Source organism: Lepus europaeus, chromosome 14, assembly GCF_033115175.1.
Source record: "Lepus europaeus isolate LE1 chromosome 14, mLepTim1.pri, whole genome shotgun sequence".
NCBI lineage: Eukaryota > Metazoa > Chordata > Mammalia > Lagomorpha > Leporidae > Lepus > Lepus europaeus.
In genome coordinates this window covers 85,947,874-85,972,458 of record NC_084840.1, presented here as the reverse complement: position 1 = coordinate 85,972,458, position 24,585 = coordinate 85,947,874, and the positions used below count along the sequence as shown (strand labels likewise).

Below are 24,585 nucleotides of genomic sequence, written 5' to 3'. Positions count from 1 at the left end.
AGCAGGCTGCCCCCTACACACACACACACACACACGCGTCCTTAAATCTCGCCCTGCGTTTCCAAGAAGGGTCCGAGGTATTTGGAAATCTTAGAACATACAAAGTGCAGACTTCCTGCACACAAAATGCAGAAAGTAACAAGGTTGTCAGAAATAGTGGGCTACACGCAGGTGCACGTGCGGGAGTAACGAAGCGTGTCCTGTGGTTCACCGGCGAAATTCTAAATACGCTTCCTGTTCTTTTTAACATCACGCAGTGCACAGCAGCCTGCGGACCTCATATAGCTAGCCACCCAATCCCAAAGGCTAAAGCATTTGGTGGAAGCCAGCTGTACGTCCTTTACGCTCACTCTAGCTCTACGGGTGGGCGTGCAACAGCCAGGGAGCAGGTGCACAAGGCTCCCCGCAGGTACCAAAGCCACAAAGCAGCCAGACCACTAGGCTCACCTGGCCTCATCTGTACCCTTCCTCACCCCCTCCGGACCCTCCTCTGCACAGGCTCCGCCCCTCACCCGCACCCGTCCCGCCCCGTAGAGAGCCCGCAAGCAAATCCTGCCCTGCGTTGAGCCCCGCCTTCTGCATCTGGCCCCGCCCCTCCAGAATCCCCCCACCCCCAGTCCAGTCCCCCTCGCCGCTCCCTGCCTTCGAGGCCCGCCCCTTCCTCGCGGGAGGGCCCGCCCCTTTCCTGGACAGCCTATCGGTGCGGACGTCGCCGTCCACGCTGACCAATGGGAGTCGCGGCCAGAGTCCCGCCCCGCGCCGTGCGTCGGGTTAAGGCTTGTCGGCGCCGGCCGTGCGCTGGTCACACGCCATGTGGCGCTGCGGCGGACGGCGGGCGCTGGGCGGGCTGTGGCGTAAGAGTAGCGGGTGAGAGGCGCCGAGGGCGGACGGGGTAGCGGAGGTGCGGGGCTGTGAGTGGCGGCGGGGCTGGGGCTGAGCGCGCATCACAGGGGTCACGGTAGTTCTCCGGGCCCAGGGCTGACAGCTCCCCGTTCGTGGGGTGGAACACCCCGACATCCGTATTTGGGGGCGACAGTCCTCGTTGGGTGGGGGGCTCCTGCACCCCGAGGCCTCCAAGGGTTCCCAGCCCTCGGCTGAAGCTGGTGAACCCTGACACCCCTGGTGTCGGGCTCCTACACCCCGAGATCCCTTATCCGCAGGTTGCCATTCCCGAACACCCCAGAACCCAGCCCCGGGACCTCTGCAGAGCCCGGCCAGAGGCACCTGCGGGCCCGGGGATGGCGGAAGTGCTCAGCACCAGGAGCAGTGGTGCCAGTCCCCGGGGCTGAGCCCCAGGAGCTGAGGTGACCCCAGAGCGGGCAGCCCGGGGTGTAGGTGGTCCAGGCCGATCAGTGCTGTGCGATCTGGTACGTGTCCTAAAAGGAACAGGGTCGTTTGTGGGTCTGCTCCCATTGCGTATGCGTTACTGGAGACCAGAGGCTTCCACATCTCATCACTGAATTGAACCTGCTGTGCTCTTCCTAGAATTGTAGCCTCCTGGACTTGAACTTTTTTTTTTTTTAATGACTCCAGTTATGGGGAAAAAGAAGATGATAAAAAATTTTGTTTTTCATGGTAATTCACAAAACTTTACGTGAACTTTAAAACCATGAAACTTTATGCTGTGGTTTAACTACTGTTAAACCAGGGGAGTTTGGGGGCCCTTCTGAGTGTGCGAGCTTGGCAGAGTGTTGTTTATGTATATAGTAGGTTACCAGAAAGTGCATGGGAAGAATACCCTGGTGTTGGCACTCGGGTTTGTTTTGTTTTAAGGTTTATTTATTTATTTGAGAGGCAGAAAGAGAGAGAGAGAGGTCTTGCATCCGCTGGTTCACTTCCCAGATGTTTACAAAGGCCAAGCTGAGCCGATCCAAAGCCAGGAGCCAGGAGCTTCCTCCAGGTCTGTCACACGGGTGCAAGGGCCCAAGGACTTGGGCCATCTTCTACTGCTTTCCCAGGCCATAGTAGAGAGTTGGATGGGAAGTGGAGCAGCTGGGACTCGAACCAGTAACCACATGAGTTTATACTGTCATGTTCTTGAGGCCGAACAACTTCTTAAAATCCTCCATCCCATAATTCTGGAATTTGCTAAAACAATAAGGAAATATTGGTTGATTATATCTCCATCATATTGCTAGTGACAGTATCAGTTTTTTCCCTGAATATGTGCTCTTTAAATATTTCTGTGACATGGAATATTGGTTTAGAAAATCCCTTAAGATATATAATAGTTAGAATAATTTAAATAAAAATCAGTTGTGTCACCATTGCCAGTCTTAAGCTTTTCCCTAACTGATCATAACCCTGTCCTTTCTTTCTATCTAATCACTCTTCTGTCTTGCAAAAATTATTTCCTTGCTTTTTCTTTATTTTCAGTATTGTACACACTTTCAATAGGTGTTACATGTTTGACTAATACCCATTTAGAATAATGCTGTCTTTGTATTTCTTTGTTGTTGTTCAATGTAATGTGACCCCTATCTATGTTCCATCTTTATTTTTATTTTATTGAATGAATAATCCACAATTTATCCATTCTCTTGATGAACATCTAGGTTGGTTGAATTTGAGATTAAGAATAGTGCTAGCCATTGTAATCCATAAGCTGTATACTGGAAATTTATATTCATTAAATAAAAGTCAAAAAAAAAAAAAAAAGAATAGTGCTAGCATTTTTGTACCTATATCTTGATGTACAAGTTCCCAAGAGCACATACATACAAGGGCATTTCAGAAAATTTGTGGAAAATGGAATTAAAAGATAAGTTGGTGTTCTGCATAAAAAAAGTTTTTTTCTCAGAATATGCATTTTCTGTGAACTTTTTGAAGACCCCTGTGTGTAGAGGTGAAAGGATTGCTTATCTTCAATTTTTCTAAATATGGTTATGCCAGATAATTTGTATAATCATTCCAATTTGTGCTCAAAGTAGCCCTGAATGAGAGTTCTTGTATTCCTCTTTTTAACTCTGACCAATTTTTGGTAGATATATGATGAGATTCTATTGTAGTTTTGAGTTTATTGCTAGACTATGGAGGTATATCAGGATTTTGTGGTGGAAATAAGCTATTTTGACCTGGGAGTGTGTTTCTTGCGAATGTGGACTGATAAAAAGTTTTCAGCATTTAATTTTGTTTAAAGATTTATTTATTTATTTGAAAGGCAGAGAGGGAGAGACAGATCTTTCATCCATTGGTTCACTGCCCAAATAGCCACAGCAGCCAGGACTTGGCCAGGAGGAAACCAGGAGCCTGGAGTTCCATCCAGGTCTTCCACGTGGGTGGCAGGGGCCCAAGCATTTGGCCATCTTCTGCTGCTTTGCCCAGGCCATTAGCAGGGAGGTGGATTGGAAGTGGAGCAGCTGGGACATGAAGCGGTACCCACATGGGACATGGGCATAACAGGTGACAGCTTTACCTGGTTCACCGACCCCTGGGCTCTCAACGTTATTAATGAATAATTATTATTTGATATTATGAAACTTGAGCTGAGTTGAGATAAATTGAATGTTAAGGTGGAATGACTTTTCTTGGAAATTAATTTCCTAAAATGTGCAAGATTTTAGGAGGTGCAAGATTTCATTTTCTTTAAATATTTTTATCATAAGAAAGTATTTTCGTTGTGTTGCTGAGTTATATTAACCAGTTTTCCTACACGTCATCTAACTTTGATGATTTTCTTAAATACAGCTGTGCACACCATGGAGTACGCAGGTGGAAGAGTCAGCCGGCTTGTGAGAGAGCTCTACAGTATGAAGTGGGAGACAAGATCCATGGGTTCACCATAAACCAGGTGGGGGTCCATCCTAGTGTGCTGTTTAAATTAGCTGATACACAGAACAGAGTGCGACCTCTTGCATATGAGCTCCTTCAGAGTTGAGACTGGAGCTTTCGTCCTTGAGTTCGCAGGCCCTGGCGTCGTCCCCATTTCACGATAAGTGCTCAGCTGAACAGGGGTGCAAGTGAATCATCCCCAGTCCCTTTCCTGCATCCTTCGAACCTGGCACCTGCCGGGGTTTTAGAAACTGGCGCTCCCAGCAGAGTCTTTGTGGTTGAACACACTGGCGTTTCTGCAGCCAGACCTGATGATTCACTGAGTCTGGTCAGTGCCGACTCACTTTTCTGTGTTTATTCACTGAGGTTTTACTGTCAGGTGATTTGCTTTCAGCCTATGTAGAAACACTGTTTTCCGAGCCATTTAGATTTTAAAATTATAAAGAAGAGGTGATAGATCAATATTTATTTAGGCTTGTGTTAAGATGTATTGATCTGGTTTTTGGGTTTTTGTTTGTTTGTTTGTGCAGACCCTTCACAATGCTTTTTTACGTAATAACTAAAATACTTGCTGGCTGTTAACTTTCTGTTATTGCTTGATGCCATCACGAATGCACATGGCTGACCATCTTGAAAGAATCGGACACAGCTGTGATACAAGCCATGTCATGATGAGCATCTTGCAGAAGTCTCCCGGGCAAGGAGAGGGGAGGAGCAGAGACAGTGCCGTAGCTGCTGGTGGAAGAGGAAGAGCGCATGCCGAAGATGACACTTAAGAAATAGTGCTGTGTCCCTGGGCAGGGCTTGAGCAAGGGCAGTGACGTGGGCATTTCCAGGCAAGGTCCAGGAGCAGCGAGTCATGAAGGCCGTGAAAATGGGGGCAGAGCATTTGTAAAATCACTTAAGGAAGTTCAGATTTATAATACAGGTTACTGCTGTCATAGCTGGAAGACAAGGCACATTATTTAATACCAAGAATTATGGCTATGTACACAGAGGATTACCTAAAGTAAGAGATGACCACCCCCCATCAGCCCACAAGATGTGAGGATTCATCCGTTTTTGTTGGGGGCCTTTTTGCGCTCCCAGCCTTTGCACTTTGCTGGATGCTGTGTCTGTGTGAGCGACGATCCCCCCACTAGGGACTCCAGCTGAATGAAGCATGTTTATTCCTGGGATCGTCCTCCTACCATTGCAGGCTAAGCTCATTCTGACACTCACCTTCGCAAGGTTGTTCTGAGCTCTAAGTGAGATGATACGTGTCAAAGCAAGAGACACATAGTGGGCCGGCGCCGTGGCTTAACAGGCTAATCCTCTGCCTTGCGGCGCCGGCACACTGGGTTCTAGTCCCGGTCGGGGCACCGGATTCTATCCCGGTTGCCCCTCTTCCAGGCCAGCTCTCTGCTATGGCCCGGGAAGGCAGTGGAGGATGGCCCAAGTCCTTGGGCCCTGCACCCACATGGGAGACCAGGAGAAGCACCTGGCTCCTGGCTTCGGATCAGCGCGATGAGCTGGCCGCAGCGGCCATTGGAGGGTGAACCAACGGCAAAAAGGAAGACCTTTCTCTGTCTCTCTCTCTTACTATCCACTCTGCCTGTCAAAAAAAAAAAAAAAAAGACCTTTCTCTCTGTCTCTCTCTCTTACTATCCACTCTGCCTGTCAAAAAAAAAAAAAAAAAAAAGAGAGAGACACAGTGGACATCCAAAGGATGAGCCATTATTATTCAGGCATAGCATAGTATATGGGAAAGGGTATGGACAGCAGGTGAGTCCTGGCTCTGTGGGATCTGAGCAGCTTCTTTTCACCTTTCTGAGCTTTTTTTTTTCTTTCCACCTGTAAATGATGATGAGAGGGTTGCATGTGCCATGTTTGGAAAATGCCTATCAAATGTAAGCACTCAAAAAAAAATTGTACATCCCCATCTTCTTTTTTTAGGTCTTCATTTCCTTGTTTCCTATATCAGGGATTTGGACGAGATGGTCTGTTCTTTCCAGCTCTGAAAGCTGGCTTTCTAACATTGTCTCATTTCAGACAGAAAAGCCAGTTCTGTCAGTGTATTGAAGGAAAGCATTCTCTCTGAGTTTAGCTGCTTGTGCTTTGGCATGCAGGTAACGCCTGTTCCTGAGCTGTGCCTGACTGCAGTGACGCTTCGCCATGATAACACGGGAGCTAGGTATTTACACCTCGCAAGAGAAGACACCAATAATTTGTTCAGGTATGTGGTGCATTGTAAGGACCTGTTTTTGATTACTTCCGTTTAATACATCTACCATACATTAGGCCTTGTAAAGTAATATCTCATTAATATTTTTATTGACAGAGCTACCCAAAAATACATGGAAAAGATTATACGACTTTTATCTTCTTTTCATTATATTAAAATTACACAGTCTGAATCAGTGACTTTATATGTTCTAGTCAGGAAACATTTTGTTGAAAGGTCGCCATGTTAAAATGATTGTTTCTTGTAATCCGAGGTGGTCATGTGTTTAAGAATGCTGTTGGACACTCATAAGCTTAATATGCCCCATTTTGTTTATCCTTTTCTTTGCCTTAGTGTACAGTTTCGAACTACGCCAATGGATAGTACTGGTGTTCCTCATATTCTTGAGCACACCGTCCTGTGTGGTTCTCAGAAATACCCATGTAGAGATCCGTTCTTCAAAATGTTAAACAGGTCATTATCCACTTTCATGAATGCCTTCACAGGTAAGACTGATGTCCTCAACCGAAGTTGCTGTTGAGTTTGCCACACATGCCCAGCTGAATTCAGTTAGTTTCTAAGGAAAAAGGGTGGTTGGCAGTTAGTAATTGTGTTAGAATTCATTTTGATGGGGGCTGGTGCTGTGGTGTGGTGGGTTAAACCTCCACCTACGGTGCTGGCATCCCATGGGCATTGGTTCCTGTCCTGGCTGCTCCTCTTCTGAACCAGTTCTTTGCTAACGTCTGGGAAAGCAGGGAAAGGTAGCCCTAGTGCTTGGGCCCCTGCACTCACGTGGGAGACCCAGAAGAAGCTCCTGGCTTGGGATTGACTCAGCTCCGGCCGTTGCTACCATTTGGGAAGCAAACCAGTGGATGGAAGAGCTTTCTCTATGTATCTGCCTCTCTCTATAACTCTTGCCTCTCAAATAAATAAAATAAATGTTTAAAAAAAAGCATACATTTTGAAGAATCCCTAGTCTCATTGAAAAATGTCAGAAGTTTATTCTTTCAGGAAAGTCGTATTATAAAAACTAGAGTTAGGCAAAGATTTTTTTTTTCTGACAGAGTTCAAAACAGTTTTGTTGTGGGAGTATTGCCACAACATTAGGCCTCTTGCGTTATTATTAGCACCAGTGTTGTTTGAATTTGGCTTTTATTAAACTTGAGAATAGTGAATAGACTGATGGTGAGAACAAAGCGTTCTGTGGAAGAGTGAAATTCAAGAGCAGATTAAGTCTGTGCTGTCACAGAAATGAGGTGGTTTTTCTAAGCATAAGAAAATCTTTGCAGAATTAAAAAAAAAAATGCTTATTTCCTTCTACTTGCAAGGCAGGTGACAGAGAGAGGAAGAGATCTTCTTCCTGTTGGTTCATTCCTCAAATTCCTGCAACAGCCAGGGCTTGGCCAGGCCAAAGTCAGAAATCCAGATCTTCGTCCTGGTCTCCTACATTGCTGTCAGCGTGCCAGACACTTGAGCCATCATCTGCTGCCCCACAGGAAGCTGGTTTGGAAGCACAGTGTAGCCACGACTTGAACCAGCACCCCGATATGGCATCCCCAGCCGGTGCTTAACTTGCTGTCCCACAAAGCCCAACCTCCCTAGATCTTAAAACACATAAATGTGCCCTGAATTAGCACTAGTGCCTGTTAAGTGGTGGTGTTGAGTATTAGAACGTTGGGCCTCAGGGTGATGAGAAGTAAGAGCCAGAGTATGGATCCAGAGCACAGGATTGAGACTGTCTGTCCCACTGATGGTTAAAAATACTGTTACAGGGTGATTCCTGACACCATAAACAAGAGTGTCAGTTGTTAAATCAACAACAGGAGTCACTGTGCACTTACTCCCCATGTGGGATCTCTGTCCTTAATGTGTTGTACTATGTGAATTAATGCCATAGCTAGTACTCAAACAGTACTTTACACTTTGTGTTTCTGTGTGGGTGCAAACTGTTGAAATCTTTACTTAATATATACCAAATTGATCTTCTGTATATAAAGAGAATTGAAGTTGAATCTTGATGTGAATGGAAGGGGAGAGGGAGCGGGAGATGGGAGGGTTGCAGGTGGGAGGGAGGTTTTGGGTGGGGGGAAAGCCACTGTAATCCAAAAGCTGTACTTTGGAAATTTATATTTATTAAATAAAAGTTTTAAAAAAATGCTGTTACAGTGAAATGAGGCTTGAAAGTAAATGATTTTTTGTGGGAGTCTGTTGTATTGTAAAATCTTATTTTCATTTGTCCACAGCTAGTGATTATACTCTGTATCCATTTTCCACACAAAATCCCAAGGATTTTCAGAACCTCCTGTCGGTGTATCTGGATGCAACCTTTTTTCCATGCTTGCGGGAACTAGACTTCTGGTAGGTAACCGTTAATTACCTGGTTTAAACCTCAGCATTAGAATCACTGTGACTTTCATTTACTCATTTGCCTCTAATTAGGCAGGAAGGATGGCGACTAGAACACGAGAACCCAAGTGACCCCCAGACGCCCTTGATCTTTAAAGGAGTTGTCTTTAATGAGATGAAGGGAGCTTTTGTAAGTGTTTTTTTTTTTTTTTTCTTTTTCTTTTCTCCTGTTATGTTAATCTTACCTGTACAAAATGTTAAAATATAGATACACTTAAGAGAGAAGAGAGAGTTGGCATTCAGTTATTTAATGTTATCCTGCTATGTGATAACTTCTTGAATTAGCAGAGTCAGCGTGAGCAGAAGCCACAGGTGATAGAAGGGCCTGGCTGCTATTTGTCCTCCAACCTCTCAGACTGTGCGTGGGGACCCTGTTGTGTGAACCGCAGTAGCTCTGCAAGATAGAAACGTTTTCCACTACTACCGAGACCCTGTCTTGTTTGTTCCCACTCTTCCCAAGCATCCCGTTGTCCCATAGATGGAAAGGCATGATGTATGACACACAACGTGCTGGATTTGGGGCACATAGGAGATTCCAGCTCTTCTAGTAAGCCAGACATTAGTAAAATGTCCAGAACATGCAGACCCATACCATTCTTCTCAGAGATGTTTTTTGTTTTGTTATGAAAAGTATTTTTCAAGAAAATACTTGTTAACATGCAATAATGGATGAATAGGTAACTAGTTTTAAAATGCCTCAACTGTAATGTAGAATTCAGAGAATTTATTTTAAAACATACACACACATATGTGCACACAAGTGCAAACACCTGCATGATCACGTACACCCCACAATTGAAGGTCTTTGGTGACTTCACTGATTTTTTGCGAGTGGAAAGGGATCTTGAGACCTTTGTGGTTTGAGAACTGCTGTCTTGGACCCGCAACCTCATGCTTCTCCCCACTACCCCCCAACTTTGAGGACCTGTTCTGGTCTGTCCTAGTCTCTCTGAAGTGCATGAAGTGGCTTCTGGCCTCCAGGCTACTGCCCATGGCCTCTTTCAGCTGGAGGACTGTTTCCTACCCTCTCATACTCCGTCTGAATATTGTTCCTTCCAAAGCACCCTCTTGAAATTCAAGTTAGGGTAACAACTTTTTCCGACCTGCCAAACAAAAAGGGATCCTGGTACCTCCATCCTCATTTCATGTGCCCATCCCCTTGCCTTCAGATACCCAATTATTCACCCAGTTAATAATGAAAAGAAAATTTTCTTTCCTTCCAAGACCCACTCTTGGGTCCTATGCCTAGGTTGTGAACAAATCAAATGCAGCAGGATGTCCTTGTTTACCATTAGAACAGATTTGCAAGATGTTGCACATTTATGCTCCCTGAGTGTTCTGTGATGTTATCATATGTGTTGGCCATGCATTGCTTAACAGGGTATGTACCAAAAAGTGCGTCGTTAGGTGGTTTCATCCTTGTGCAAACATCAGAGTATCCTGACAGAAACTTAGATGGTATAGCCTAATGCACACTGAGGCTATATTATAATATTATAGGATCGCCATCACATGTGTGGTCTGTCATTGACCAGAATATTGTTATAAAGCACATGACTGCACTTTACGTATATGTTATATTTTTTTTAATTTTAAGACAGATAATGAGAGGATATTCTCACAGCACCTTCAGAACAGACTTCTTCCTGATCATACATACTCAGTCATCTCCGGTGGTGATCCGTTGTGCATCCCAGAGCTCACATGGGAACAACTTAAACAATTTCACGCTACTCACTATCACCCAAGTAATGCTAGGTAATGGTTTGTTGTACAAGTTTAATGGTAGATTGTCAAGAATGGAATTATTTGCGTGCTTAAACTAAATGACGTGTCTTCTCTCATATTTATCAAAGAAATGTTTGTTGAAGTATATGTCTTGATAAAATTCTTTGTTTGCCCATTTTAATTTACTTGGATATTCATTTTTAACATTGATTGATTGATTTTATTTTGAAAGGCAGAGACACAGACAGACCTCCCATCTGCCACTTCACTCCCCAGATGCTCACAGCCAAGGTCAAAGCAGGAGCCAGGAACTCAGTCTGGGTCTCCCACGCGGGTGGCAGGGATGAAACTACTTGAGCTATCACCTGCTACCTCCCAGGGTGCACACATTTATTAGCAGGAAGCTAGAATTGGGAATGAAGGTAGGCTGTGGACCCAGGCAGTCTGATGTGGGGTGCAGATATCACAAGCCAAATGTTAACCACTGTGGCAGATACCTCCCCTGGACATTCATTTTACATATGTGCAGTGGCACGGCAAGGTGGTTACGGGCAGCCTTCCACTCTCACTTCTCAGTCCCAGTTTCTGTCTTGTAGAATGGGATTGCTTGTGTTGGCATCCATGTCGCAGGACTGCAAGTAAAGCTCTGTCCTTCGCACATACAGGTGCTCTGTAAATGGCGGATGAAGTTCTTGAACCTTAGATACTTTTTGAAAAATTGGTTGTTTCACGTATTGCTAATAAAACATTAATATTAAATAAATATTAATGTAAAATATTTGTAAAAATATTTTGTGAAAAAATTAAAAATTTTAATTATAAAAATTTCAAGTATACAGAAAAGTATTGAATAGCATCTGAATCCCCATATGCTTTATTTTTTTTTTTTTTAAGATTTATTTTATTTATTTACAAGACAGAGTTACAGAGAGAGGTAGAGCCAGAGAGAGAAAGGTCTTCCATCCACTGGTTCACTCCCCAAATGACTTCAATGGGCAGAGCTGAGCTGATCTGAAGTCAGGAGCCAGGAGCTTCTTCTGGGTCTCCCACAATAGTGCAGAGGCCTAAGCACTTGGGCCATCCTTCACTGCTTCTTAGGCCATAGCAGAGAGCTGGATCAGAAGCGGGGCAGCCGGACTCAAACTGGTGCCCATATGGGATGCTGACGCCGCAGGCTGGGGCATTAACCCACTGTGCCGCAGTGCCAGCCCCTCCCATACACTTTTTAAATAGGTATTTTTCTACATTGGCATGATTATTTAAAAAAAAAAAAAAAAGATTGATTTTATTCACTTGAAAGAGTTACGGAGCGAGAGAGAGAGAGAGAGAGAAATCTTCTACCCACTGGTTCACTCCCCAAATGGCTGCAACGGACAGGGCTGAGTCAGACAGAAGCTAGGAGCCAGGAACTTGTTCCAGGTCTCCCACATGGGTGCAGGGACCCAAGAACGTGGGCCATCCTCTACTGCTTTCCCACATGCATTAGCACAGAGCCAGATTGGAAGTGGAGCAGCCGGGACTTGAACTGGCACCCATGTGGGATTCCAGCATTGCATATGTCAGCTTCACCCACCACACCACAATGCTGCCCCTGTTGGCATTTTTTGGAGTAAATACAGATCTCATGATATTTACTCCTGAATATGTTTTTGTACTTTCTTACATAATAACCATTTTCACATTTATCAAAACATATCGTACTTTCTTCAATCCACCTTTTGCTGTGTACTCAGATCCTGTGTGTCCCCAAGATGTTTGCTTCACCCAGTTGAGGCCCACACGTGGCATTTTGTCTGTCTGTGTGCGTGCTGCCTCTCATGGACAACAGAGGGAGGTCAGGCCAGATTGCCTCTTGACTTTCTCACCCACTCAGTTGTTTGCTGCTTCTGCCACTGCTTGGTGCCTTCCTGGATGTCCTGAGAACTGGAGTATAGATCCAAAGACTTAGAGTCCAGTCAAGCCTTCTTCCACGGAGTCTTCAGAATCGCCTGCTGCATCCAAGCACCCGTGATACCTGTTGCCCCACCACTGGGATGCAAAGTCAGTGGTTAAGACAGCGGCAGCCAGCTGCTGCGTCGTGAATTTCTGTCCTTTCCTCACAACCACAGGCCATCGGGGGATGCAGATCCTGGCCTTCTGTGAATGATGATTGAATTTCTCATGTTCTGTCCCTGGTTTTTATATTCATTACTAATTGTTGCCTGCATCAGTTTCTTTATCAGTGTTTGCAGGGTTTTCTAATTCTTTAATTCCCTGTATACTTGTTGACTTGCCTCATCAGCTGGGGTTCTTGGGTTATCCTGATAGACATGCTGATGCGAAAGGCAGTGGGCGTCTTTCTGGTACTGGGGGAGCGATGATGGCACTACGTCCCTCCAGTGATGACAAATGACAAAAGGAATCTTTCTTTTCCTCTCCTTTATTGTTCATAAGCCTCCTTTGGTTTGTTTGCTAGTACCATGAAGACCTTAGGGGAAATGTTTATACATTGAGGTTGTGTGATCCAGGGACATCCATTTACATATCTATTTTTATGATCAAATGTGAGTTTCTAGTAGTGTTAAGTCTTCAGGGACTTTTTGGTTTCCACCCTGTCCCCCTTAAATACACACCTGGGCTCTTCCCACTGCACAGCCCAGGATTCTGCGGTTAAATGGAGAAAGGCATTTAGAGACCAGAATGTGAGTGCTAGAGGTGCTTACTGCATTAATTAAACCTTTAGAGTACAAAATATGTTTCTAAATCCTTGAGTATAAACCTTTCAAAAGGTTTTTAAGTTACAAGTCCCCTAAATCTGAATCACAGCTCAGATAACAATTACAGTAAAGAAATACTGAGCTCTGCCATTGTAACCTTTTTGCTTGGTTTGAGTAATTGTGTTGTCTTAAAAACATGTATAGTACAGAATTTGCAGTCTAAATTTGAATTTTTGAGATTGTTTTTTTCTTCAGTGTTGGTGAATTATTAGTTAAGTACTTCTGCATGGTTTATATCTTGTTAGAATATTTCCTATTAAAGGGCAAAAGCAAATGCTTTTAATTTATGTTTGTAGTTAAACTAAGTGAAATTAACATAGAGTCCTATATAAAGTTGGCTTCAGTATGGAAAGTAGTTTGTTTTTTATATAGGATATATATATATATATATATATATCCTATATATATATATATATATATATATATATATATAAAATCCTCCTAAATAGACTAATATGTCCCCCTCAAAATTTTAGGTTCTTCACTTATGGAAATTTTCAGTTAGAACAGCATCTGAAGCAAATTCATGAAGAAGCACTGAGTAAATTTCAGAAAATTGAGCCAAGTACTTCAGTGCCAGCTCAGAAGCCCTGGGATAAGCCTGTAAGTGCCCCACCAGTTTTTAGACAGTAAGGTTATGTGATCCAGTGACATCCATCTACGTATTTATTTTTATGCTCAAAATGTCTGAGCTGTGGCCTTTGGGAGTTTCTTTCTGGTAGTGTTTCAGTCTTTAGAGATTTTTTTTGGCTTCTGCCCCCATCCCCCTTAACTTTTTGAAAATTTGATCACTGCCTCTTAAGAGGTATTGCAATGAGGACCTGAACTATGTACTAATAATAAGTGTGTTTTTTTTTTTTTTTTAAAGATTTACTTATTTATTTGAAAGGCAGAGTTACACAGAGAGAGGAGAGGCAGAGAGAAAAGGTCTTCTATCTGCTGGTTCACTCCCCAATTGGCTGCAACAGCCAGAGCTGGGCTGATCCAAAGCCAGGAGCCAGGAGCTGCTTCCAGGTCTCCCATGTGGGTGCAGGGGCCCAAGCACATGGTCCATCTTCTGCTTTCCCAGGCCATAGTAGAGAGCTGAGTCAGAAGTGGAGCAGTTGGGACAGGAACCGGCGCCCATGTGGGCATATGGGATGCTGGCACTGCAGGCAGCAGCTTTACCTGTGCTACGCCACAGTGCCAGCCCCTAATAATAAGATTTTGAAATGTTGTTTGGGACTGTACATTGTATGTAAGACTACGGAGTGGTTATTTGTTTAAAAAGAAAGTTAACAGTGAAAAGTGTGCTTTGGATCATTTTAAATGCCCAGATAACCTATATTGATTTAAAGCCATTTAGACTCTATGCCTACTGAAATCATCATACCATTTTACAGAGGGAATGCCAGATAACATGTGGCCCGGATTCATTTGCTACAGATCCTTCTAAACAAACAACTGTCAGTGTTAGCTTCCTCTTACCAGAGTAAGTATATCTTGTGCATGCTAGCCAAAAAAGCAAACAAAAAACCCACTTAGGAAAATGTGCATTTTAGGAGGTCAAGATGTGAATTCTACAATTAAGGGTAAATTCATATACAGTTAGGCTTCAGGAGGCAAGCAGGTCTTCATAGAGAACAAGATGTCAAGAAAGATTTTAATGACATCTGAAATGAGTTTGGAAGGAAGTCATTTTTGGGAGCCATCAGGGAAAAAACAATTGATTTCATTATTCTATTTCAAGACTTCATTCCTGTGGAGAAAAGACTGCCCTAGAATTGCACATTGTGGGCATGACAGATCCCCCAGTGTGAAAAGAAGACTGATCGCTTTCCTTGGAAAAATATACGCACACCGAACTGTGTAGTGCTCTAGATTTTGTGGAGACGGCGTTAGCACCTGTTTCCTGAAGGCTGATTATGGAAGGAAAGACATTGGCTTAGCCCCACCATGGCTGAGCTCTCTGCCGGGTAGTAGCTGCACACGTGGGACGCACCACTGCATCTTGGCATTTGTGCCTTGTCTACTTTATATGTGAATATTTCAGAAAGTTCCTGGAAAATGTGCATTATGGAGAATACTATGCTTAGAACTTCTTACCTCAAAATAAACCTGTTTTTTAATCAATTCCATCTTCCATGAACTTTTTGAAGTACCCCATTAGTTTTGATGTTTTAGCGTTAGCTGATATAATACATGGGACAGTACTCAGCACACTGTCATGAGCATTTTGGTAAGCTGTTAAATTTTGTGGTTTGGGTTGTGCTTTTAAAATTCTCTTTAGTCATGTAACAATTAAAATGAATGTTGACATGCACGAATTTCTAGTAGAACTTCAGCTTGTTTGGTGGCAAAAGTATTACTTTACTAGTGATTTTATATGATTTAAACATGTATAAGGGTCAGTAATTTTTCCCTTTTCTCTCCCTGCTTCTTTGTTTCTCCCATTGAAGTATCACTGACACATTTGAATCCTTCACATTAAACCTTCTGTCTTCACTCTTGGTTGCTGGACCCAACTCTCCCTTTTACAAAGCCTTAATTGAATCTGGACTTGGCACAGACTTTTCTCCTGATGTTGGGTGAGTTTGATGATGAGATTAGTGGTTCTTAGTTGTGGGCAGTTTTTTCTTGCCCTTGTAGAACGTTTAGCAATCTGGGTTTTTAGACCTGGAGCAGGTACCATCTGTTGGAATGTAGTAGGTGGGGGATCCAGGGATGCCACTGGGTATCCCACAGGTCACAGGACGGCCACTCCCAACATGCGCTCTGGGCTAGATTTTGGTTTCAGTAGAAGCTGTTTACGTCCCTTGAAGGAGATCTGTGGCCAAAGGAAGCAAAAACATATAGCTTTCCCAAGGTCCCAGAATGTTGTTCTGCCTGTTTAAATGTCACATAAGAACATATTCTATGAAATTCTAAAATTATGTGAAACTCAGTAGTTCTATTTCTAAATTTACCGTATTGTGTTAACTCAAAACTTTACATTTTACTGATTTTTACACATACTTGAAAAGGACATGCATGTGTATGTAACCAATTATTTTGGAGAAATACATATCTGAGAATACTGTTTTAATGAGCTTTTTAGTAGAAACCTTGGAATTTAAAGTTCTTAGCTCTGAACTTTAAATAGAGCTATTTCACAAGTGACTGATGAAGGTGTGTGGATTCTAATGTATTATCTCTGATTTTGTGTGCTAGATACAATGGCTACACAAGAGAGGCCTTCTTCAGCGTTGGCCTCCAAGGCATTGCAGAAAAGGACATTCAGACGGTCAGAAACCTTGTAGACAAAACAATTGATGAAGTAGTTGAGTAAGTGTGGCTTATCTTTCATGATTTGCTCTCATTCTTCATTCATGGATGCTTCATGGGGAGGGGATAGGGCTTTCTTCGTCCTTCTCTTTGTGTCATAAAACGGATTCATGTTTAGTTCTTTATTATCTCTGCTTCCTTGTGTTTCTAAAACATTTATGTCTTTTCAACAATCAGTTCTCAAATTGTGTTCTTTAGGAAAGGATTTGAAGATGATCGAATTGAAGCTTTACTTCATAAAATTGAAATACAAATGAAGCACCAGTCTACCAGCTTTGGACTTGCCCTGACTTCAGTATGTGATTTCTCACTCACCTTGGTTTTGCTTTGTTTTATTTTATTTTGTGCATTTTGCAGTTAGTGGTTCTTGACAGAACTGAAAATACAGATTGACGTGCTTTTTAAATATTTATTTGTTTATTTGAAAGTCTGAGTTACACAGAGAGAAGGAGAGGCAGAGAGAGAAAGAGAGAGGTCTTCCATCTGCTGGTTCACTCCCCAAATGGCCACAATGGCCTGAGCTATGCTGATCCGAAGCCAGGAGCCACGAGCTTCTTCCGGGTCTCCCTCATGGGTGCAGGGACCCAAGGACTTGGGCATCTTCCACTGTTTTCCCCGGCCATAGCAGAGAGCTGGATTGGAAGTGGAGCTGTCGGAACTCGAACCAATGCCCAGATGGGATGCCAGCACTAGAGGTGGTGACTTTTTGTGCTACAGCACAGCGTCAGCCCCTACATTGACACTTGATAGCACTTTTTATTTGAACTTTAAGCGTTAATACTGTATGGATCAAATACAAATTTAATTTAGTCGAATTTTTTTCTCTTTTTACTAGGTTAATTGGCATTTTGCTATTATGTGTAATAGATTTATACTGACTAAATGAGTAGGGATTTATGAAAACTGCTAGTTTGTTGGTAATTATTTAATTTTCTAGAATTCTGTGTTTTTAATTTGATGAAAATAAGATGGCTCAAGATGAGCTGATTTTTTTTATTCAATCAAATAATGACTTAATTTTTATTGCAAATAATTTTCTCTGGTGTTTTTCAATCCAGAAACTAGAATATTAATTAAATATGGGTTTGAAGTTTACTGAGGTAATATGAGTACAGTATTTACGAGGTAATGCAGAATTTGTGGTGTAGTGTGTGCTGTGGTGTAATATACACTGTGTCACCCATCCAGTATATAGCTTCTTGTTGGAATCATGACGGGGACCCCGTGGAGCTCTTGAAGATGGGAAACCAACTGACTAAATTTAGGCAGTGCCTTAAGGAAAATCCAAAATTTCTGCAGGAAAAAGTAAAACAGTATTTTAAGGTAAGGAAGTTGGAGGATTCGTGTCTATAGCTTTGATGCCGTATTTTATAATAAATTGAACATGCAGAACATTATTTAAGTCAATTTTTGTTAATGAATGGGTAGCATAATTTCTTACTTTCTAAATAAAAATTTCAATTCTTCCATTAACTTAAATTCCCTTTTCCAGATTCTAAAGCAAGTTGGTCGTTGGTTTTTGTTTATAGATATATGTATATGTGGTTCATATATAGTAATAAAACATTGCATATAATTCTCTGTTAATAGAATAATGTAAATTATGAGAACAATCACCCTAATATAGAGAGTATTCTGGTTATTTTTATGATTGAATTCTTTTGATGTTTGCTTATTGTTTTCCTAGATTTCTAGGCATTTGTGCTTGGATTTTATGTTTTCTGCTACATCTCTACTAATCTTTCCAAGTAGTTTTACAAGTGAGCAGTTAGTACATTTGTAATATTTTTAATTGTTGAAATAAATAGAAGTACCTTAAATCACTTAATATTTATTTTTACATTAGAGGAAGTTCTATTTTGTCCTTATAATTTCCAGAGTATTGAATCAAAAATTTAGTTCCAGCATTTCAGAAATTAATAATATAATTGATACTTGACAAAAAATTAAGTCAAAATGCTATTATCTTCAAGTTAGACTAAAAAAAATTAAAAAGTACAGTTATTTTACAACTAATAAAAAGAGAAGATCTTGGTTGTTGATATATTTATAGTTAATAGTAGTGACAGTGATAATAATCCTAACAATAATAAATGCAACATATATGAACTATGTACTTAAATATCAGCTATGGGTATAAGAATTACATGGCTTATGTAAAGCAGACCTGCAGATGATTTCTGATTTTTTTTAAATGAATACATAGAACTTGACAACTAGGAGCACACCAGCAGAGGCCAATTCAGTATGTTAAGCTTTAACAAAATCTTGTTTTAACTTGGAATTTTTGTTGCTGTCATTGTTGCAGAATAATCAGCACAGACTGACCTTATCAATGAAACCGGATGACAAGTATTATGAGAAACAAACACAAATGGAAGCAGAAAAATTAAAGCAAAAGGTCAAGTCTCTGTCCCTGAAAGACAAGGAACAGATCTACCAGAAAGGTCAGATGCTTAATTTTGTGTGCAGTTATTCCCTAGCCTTCGTTCACCCAGATCGAGTGAACTTTTGGAGAGCTAATAGTTGGAGGCAAATACTGTTTCAGCCAACAAATATTTATTGGCTACTGCCCCAAATGCACGTTTGATGCAGTGGTTTCACCCACGAGAAAAGACCCTGTTCTCAGAAAATTCACACTGAGGTTTACCAGGAAAGACAAAAATGATCAAAAAGAATTAGCTTTATGAGACTTACTCATTTTGCAAATTTTAAATGCTTTCCACTTACCAGGTGATGCAGTATGCCAATGAAATTTGTGTTACATTGCAGTGTATATGATAATTGCCAAATGAGCAATGTAAACAGTATAAACTGCTTTCAGAAGAAGCCAGGCTCAGTGGAGGACAGACAGGGGCCAAGTGGAGACCAGAATGATGAGGGCCTTGACATGTTTATCTATACAAAGACTCCTCAGACACATAAAGAAACAAAATGATGATGAAACTCAACCTAGGTGGATCCCAGAAACACTACAGTAAGTGAAATAAGCCAGGCAGAAAAGAATACATACTGAACGAACCCACTGATATGAAGTCCTAGAAGTCATAAGGCTTAGGGACAGAGAACAGATAAGAAGTTTCTAGATGCCAGGGATGGAGGTAGGGCTGTGTGCAGTCAAGGTGGGAGCACTTTCTTGGGTAGTGGAAATGTTCTGTCACTATATGGAGATGTTATGATTTTGAACATTTGCCAAAACTCACTGAATTACATCTTTAAGTTTGTGAATTTTAGGCCAGCGCCGCGGCTCACTTGGCTAATCCTCTGCCTGCGGCAGGTTCTAGTCTCGGTTGGGGCACCGAATTCTGTCTCAGTTACTCCTCTTCCAGTCTAGCTCTCTGCTGTGGTCTGGGAAGGCAGTGGAGGATGGCCCAAGAGCTTTGGCCCTGCACCCGCATGGGAGACCAGGAGGAGGCACCTGGCTCCTGGCTCCAGATTGGTACAGCACGCTGGCCGTAGCGACCATTTTGGGGGCTGAACCAAAGGAAGGAAGACCTTTCTCTCTGTCTCTCTCTCTCACTGTCTAACTCTGCCTGTTAAAAAAAAAAAAAAAAAAAAAAGAGTGTGAAAGTGTGAATATTATTACTTGCAAATTACACATTAATAAGCATTAATAAGGCCTATTAAAATATTTTTACAACCTATATATCCTCTCCCTCAAACAAAAAGCTAGTTAGGCTAGGATTACATGAGGAATTGCTGGGCTTGTCAGGAAGTCAGAGTTGACTTTAGGTGGGAAATAAGGCAATTCCATTGTGATCATGCTAATTTTGAGGTAATTTAGTCTAGTAGAGATAAAATCAGTGTTAACTTGGAACCTATCCATATTCTTTGTAACTGAATTCTTGCTTAGACAGACGGATATTTTAAGCTGTTTTCTAAATGCTGACAAGTGCAAATCTTCTGGTTTTTGTTAAAGCCATGTGTAAGTACACACAATAATTCCACGTGTAAGCAATAGAATGTATGTTCCTTACGTGATTATATCTTGATGCCTTACCCTTAAGTGTTCTACATTTTTTAAATTCTGATTTTTTAAAATGAATTTATTTAATAGAGAGGTAGAGTTAGAGAAATAGAGAGAGAGAGAGAGAAACAGAAAGGTCTTCCATCCGCTGGTTAACTCCCCAAGTGCCCATGAACTGGGCCAGAGCAAAGCCAGGAGCTTCTTCCAGGTCTCCCACTTACGCAGGGGCCCAAGCACTCAGGCTATCCTGACTTCCCAAGCCATAGCAGAAAGCGGGATCGGGAAAAGAGCAGCTGGGACACGAACCGGGATCTTTATGTGACGCTGGCCCCGCAGGTGGAACCTCAGCCCACTGCATCACAACTCTGGTCCCGAAGCTTTCTACATTTTAGGAAAACCCAGTACACTACAACTACTCCAAATCAGTACATTATGATGTACATATTACAAAGTATGTTTTTACTTTGCAGAATTCCTGTAGGGTAGGACGCAATGCTAGTGCATTATTTAGTGGTTATTTTAGGTCAGTAGTTCTCACAGTAGGGACTTCAGTGTTAATCTCTGAAAATAATGTCCAGTCAGTGAATACTAATGAAGAAGAAGGTGCATAGGAAATTGTTTTCATCTATTGAAAAACATTAACCCTCAAATATTTTGGTGTCTACATGTGATGTGTTAAATAATTTGAAGAGACAGAGCCCCTGCTCTTAGGGAGCTTGTGATTTTGTGGAAGAAAAGGGAAAATTCTAAATGTTTTTTCTGCTGAGTACATTCAGAGAAGGAGCAGTTGGATTGCCAGTAGTTGCAGAATATTTGAACTGTTGGTAAGACTAGATAAGTAAAGAGGCAAGAGGAGACTTGGCACAGGAATAGAAATTTTTTTTTTCTGAGTGGCATAAGATCAGGAAACAGCTTGATTAGGCAGGTAACCATCAGGTAAGGGAAGGTCTTGAAAATATAATAGGTTTGAGCTTAATCCTCTGGGGAGCCTGGGCTCCTGATACCAAAGCACGTGAAGACTGTCGGTGGTGATGACTGCCCCTATGCATAGGCCTAGGGAGCTGGGAGTAAGTGGCAAGGTCCAGCTTTCACTTGAACGTGGGCCCAGCAATACCTGTGGATAGTTACGTATTCTATGAGGTATTCACTGGCCGCAAAGTCCCATCTCCAGGTAGGTTGTTGGGTGATCACGTGATCTCATGGAGCTTCGGATGGGCTCAATTGGAAGATTAGGGAAGCTCAGCAGACACAGGAGTGTTCTTTATTATGAGTTAAAATAAGAATAACTCAATACAGCCATCCCCTACAAACTGTGTATGTGAAATGAGACATTTGAGTGTCTGCTTGACAGAATTTTAAATTAAGGACTCTACCCAAGCATCATTCAGGTCTGTCCAAAAAAAATAAACAAACTGCTGTGGGCCTTTTTTGTTTTGCTTTAAAGATTTATCTATTTATTTGAAAAGCAGAGAGAGAGAAAGAAGTCTTTCATCTGCTGGTTCATTCCCCAAAATGGCTGCAACGGCCGGAGCTGGGCTGATCTGAAGCCAAGAGCCAGGAGCTTCTTCCGGGTCTCCCATGCAAATCCAGGGGCCCAAGCACTTGGGCCATCTTTTGCTGCTTTTTCAGGCCATAAGCAGAGAGCTGGATTGGAAGTGGAGCAGCCGGGACTCGAACCAGTGCCCATATGGGATGTCAGCACTGCTGCTGGTGGCTTTACCTGTTACACAACAGCACCAGCCCGCTGTGGGCCTTTTGGATTCTTACCTCTCTAGACCACATGGTTCTGTTGAGTAATTCTCTAAGAAAGGAGAGGAAATTTCACCCTCTGGTTAGGTGAATGAATCATCAGGCCTAGGAAATACAGGTATAAGCACTGCTGTAATTTGTGAAATGTATGTGACTGTGCAAACATCTTGCAATTAGTGGAAGTGAAATAAAACAATTTCAAAAGTCATTAAATCCAGCAAGAAATGTTTTGAAAACTCAAACATAAGTTAGTTCAGTTTATCCAGTGTAAACTTTTGAGTGGCAGAGGGAAAACTGATTTGAACGCTCCTCCTTCGCAAAATTATCTTTTTAAATAATTGTAGAAGGAGAGTTAGCATAAGGGCTACCTATGGAGAAGGCTTATCATTACCTCTAAATCTAGTAAGTTCAGAAGTGACGTCCACCTTATAAACCATACCACTTGGAATGGGGTGGTATTTGTGAATGTCAGATAACAAGCAGGAAAGAGAAATTGCTTGAGACCTTTTAACTGAAGTCCTGAATGCTGTCCCTTTCCTTTTTCTTTCTTTTTTTTTAGGTTTAGAATTACGGACTCAGCAAAGTAAACCTCAAGATGCCTCCTGTCTGCCGGCATTGAAAGTTTCAGACATCGAGCCCACCATGCCTTTCACTGAGTTGGACATAGCGTTGGCAGGTCATTGTAAACAATCATTTTCATGGGTACACAGGTTCCTTGGTTAGATTAAATTAAATGAAAAAATGGGATTAAGTAAATTAAATACAGGAAGTAGTCAGACTCTGGTTGTTTGTCACGAAACATGTAAGCATTAATTAATCTGTAGTCTTGTTCTTCATCTGTCTTGTGAGTTGCTCTTGACAGTCAATGACAATAGACTTCATGCAGTAAGAGACTGTTAGTTTTAGTTGTTAGAATTATTGTGATTTGGCTCCGTAACTCACTGCTCCTAGAATCAGATACAGTTTTTGAAGGGCAGAGACATCCTCTGAGCCCATTGCCCAAACCAACTCATCAACTCAGCTGTCGGTGTGGGAAACAAGAATTGGGGAATAAAGAAAGGCCTCCCGAAATATAGGTAGCCCTGGCTCATGGAAAATGGAAAGGGAGTTGGAGAAGGCTGTTTGACTCCTGTCTCATCCTGCTTTTTCCACCTATAGTCTCACTGTTTCTGAGTTCTCAGAGCTGCTGATCCCACGTTGGTTTCTGGCTGGTGGGAGAAGAGACATGTCTTTGGAATACCATTACCCGGAGGCATTGTCACTGAGCTTACAGATGGGTGTGATCTGATGACAGCAGTGTGCTTTTAGGCAGCATCTGAGCATGCTTGCTTTCTGTGAAGCATCTCTAACCCACCTTTTGTTTTTTGAACAATCCTTATGCTGTTTACTACATCTGATTAGTTTGTACACATGTTGTACAGATGCTTGTGTGGATGTGTGAGCGAGTAAATTCTTCTGGAAATCATAGTTAGCTGATCTTTTAATCCCCTGTAGTTTACACTTTCTGGTGAATATCATCAAGTGTTTATTCAAAGAATCCATGAGGCAAATCAGTTACAAGTAAATGCTCTAGTCCCTCTCACGGTTTAGGTCACTGCGCTAGGGATGTACAAAAGAGCACTCACAGGTTCTTCCCCTTGAGAGACTTGGAGAGGCCTTGAGGCATTCCAGAATACCGTGCTGAGGACTTTGTGGGGCCCATCAGAGAGCCCTCTGTGGCCAAGGCAGCAAGTGTTGGACTTACAGGAAGGGTAGGACTCACTGATGAAGATGAGCGGCATTTGGGGTGGGTGAAATAGTGAGATGTGATGTTGGGATGACCGAGGTAGAGTTCATTGTGAGTAAAGGGAGGATTTGAGTAAGGTAGGTAGGGTGGATAGAAGTGGTTCAACACCAGCTGGAATGCTGGCATAGTTATGTCTAAAACCAAAATAACATCAATATTCTTCCATTCTCATCCTTCAAAAAGCAGAGATTACTTCAGGACTGAAGATTATTTCAGTCTTTTTTTTTTTTTAAATAATGAAAGAAAAATAGGGAAATTTATATAAACTGTGTATAACAGTGGATAGTAGTTTTTGGCTAATGTAAGTTTTAAACCTCCACCCTTAAAAAGAAATAGCATTAACCCTTAAAATTAAAAAGGATTAAAATGTTACTGATAAAATGACTTTTGTTTTTGTAGCTGGAGAAATCCCTGTGCAGTACTGTGCCCAGCCCACCAATGGCATGGTGTATTTCCGAGCCTTTTCTAGTTTAAACACACTTCCTGAGGAGCTGAAGCCATATGTGCCACTCTTTTGCAATGTCCTTACCAAGTAAGTGTCTCATGTTGGGAACAACACACGTTTATAAAACAGCACATGTTTAAATACCTTATATATTTCTATCTTATATATTTACATATAATTATATATGCACATATACGTGAGTATAAAAATAAAATGTAGTATGTCTTGGTTTAGGATTTGTTTTCTTATGAAAATCATATTTTGCTACTATGATGTATTACATTGTAGTATTTGTGAACCTAGAGTATAAGATAATATTTATAGATGCCTCTGTCTCATTGGTATTTAAATATTTGCATTTTGAAAAAGAATCCCTGTGTAATCAGGGAATGTAAGCAGTAGATGTAGAATGGAAGCCTGGGGTTGTCTTGAGAACATGCTGTGTGGCCTTCTGCCTTGGTTTGCTTCTCC

At 41.9% G+C, this 24,585-nt stretch overlaps 1 protein-coding gene across 1 annotated transcript in view; it reads left to right on the top strand.

Annotated features, from left to right (window-relative positions):
• Nucleotides 1–783: 783 nt before the first annotated feature.
• PITRM1 (pitrilysin metallopeptidase 1) overlaps nt 784–24,585 on the top strand; it is a 36,413-nt gene continuing 12,611 nt past the window's right edge. The window contains exons 1-16 of the mRNA XM_062211089.1: nt 784–867; nt 3,688–3,790; nt 5,880–5,986; nt 6,329–6,480; nt 8,218–8,332; nt 8,414–8,510; nt 9,978–10,138; nt 13,341–13,467; nt 14,247–14,335; nt 15,303–15,431; nt 16,054–16,167; nt 16,366–16,462; nt 17,356–17,490; nt 18,476–18,614; nt 22,443–22,559; nt 24,069–24,201. Coding sequence (XP_062067073.1) covers nt 812–867; nt 3,688–3,790; nt 5,880–5,986; nt 6,329–6,480; nt 8,218–8,332; nt 8,414–8,510; nt 9,978–10,138; nt 13,341–13,467; nt 14,247–14,335; nt 15,303–15,431; nt 16,054–16,167; nt 16,366–16,462; nt 17,356–17,490; nt 18,476–18,614; nt 22,443–22,559; nt 24,069–24,201 — 1,871 coding nt within the window. The 5' untranslated portion in view covers nt 784–811. The remainder of the gene's footprint in view (nt 868–3,687; nt 3,791–5,879; nt 5,987–6,328; nt 6,481–8,217; nt 8,333–8,413; nt 8,511–9,977; nt 10,139–13,340; nt 13,468–14,246; nt 14,336–15,302; nt 15,432–16,053; nt 16,168–16,365; nt 16,463–17,355; nt 17,491–18,475; nt 18,615–22,442; nt 22,560–24,068; nt 24,202–24,585) is intronic.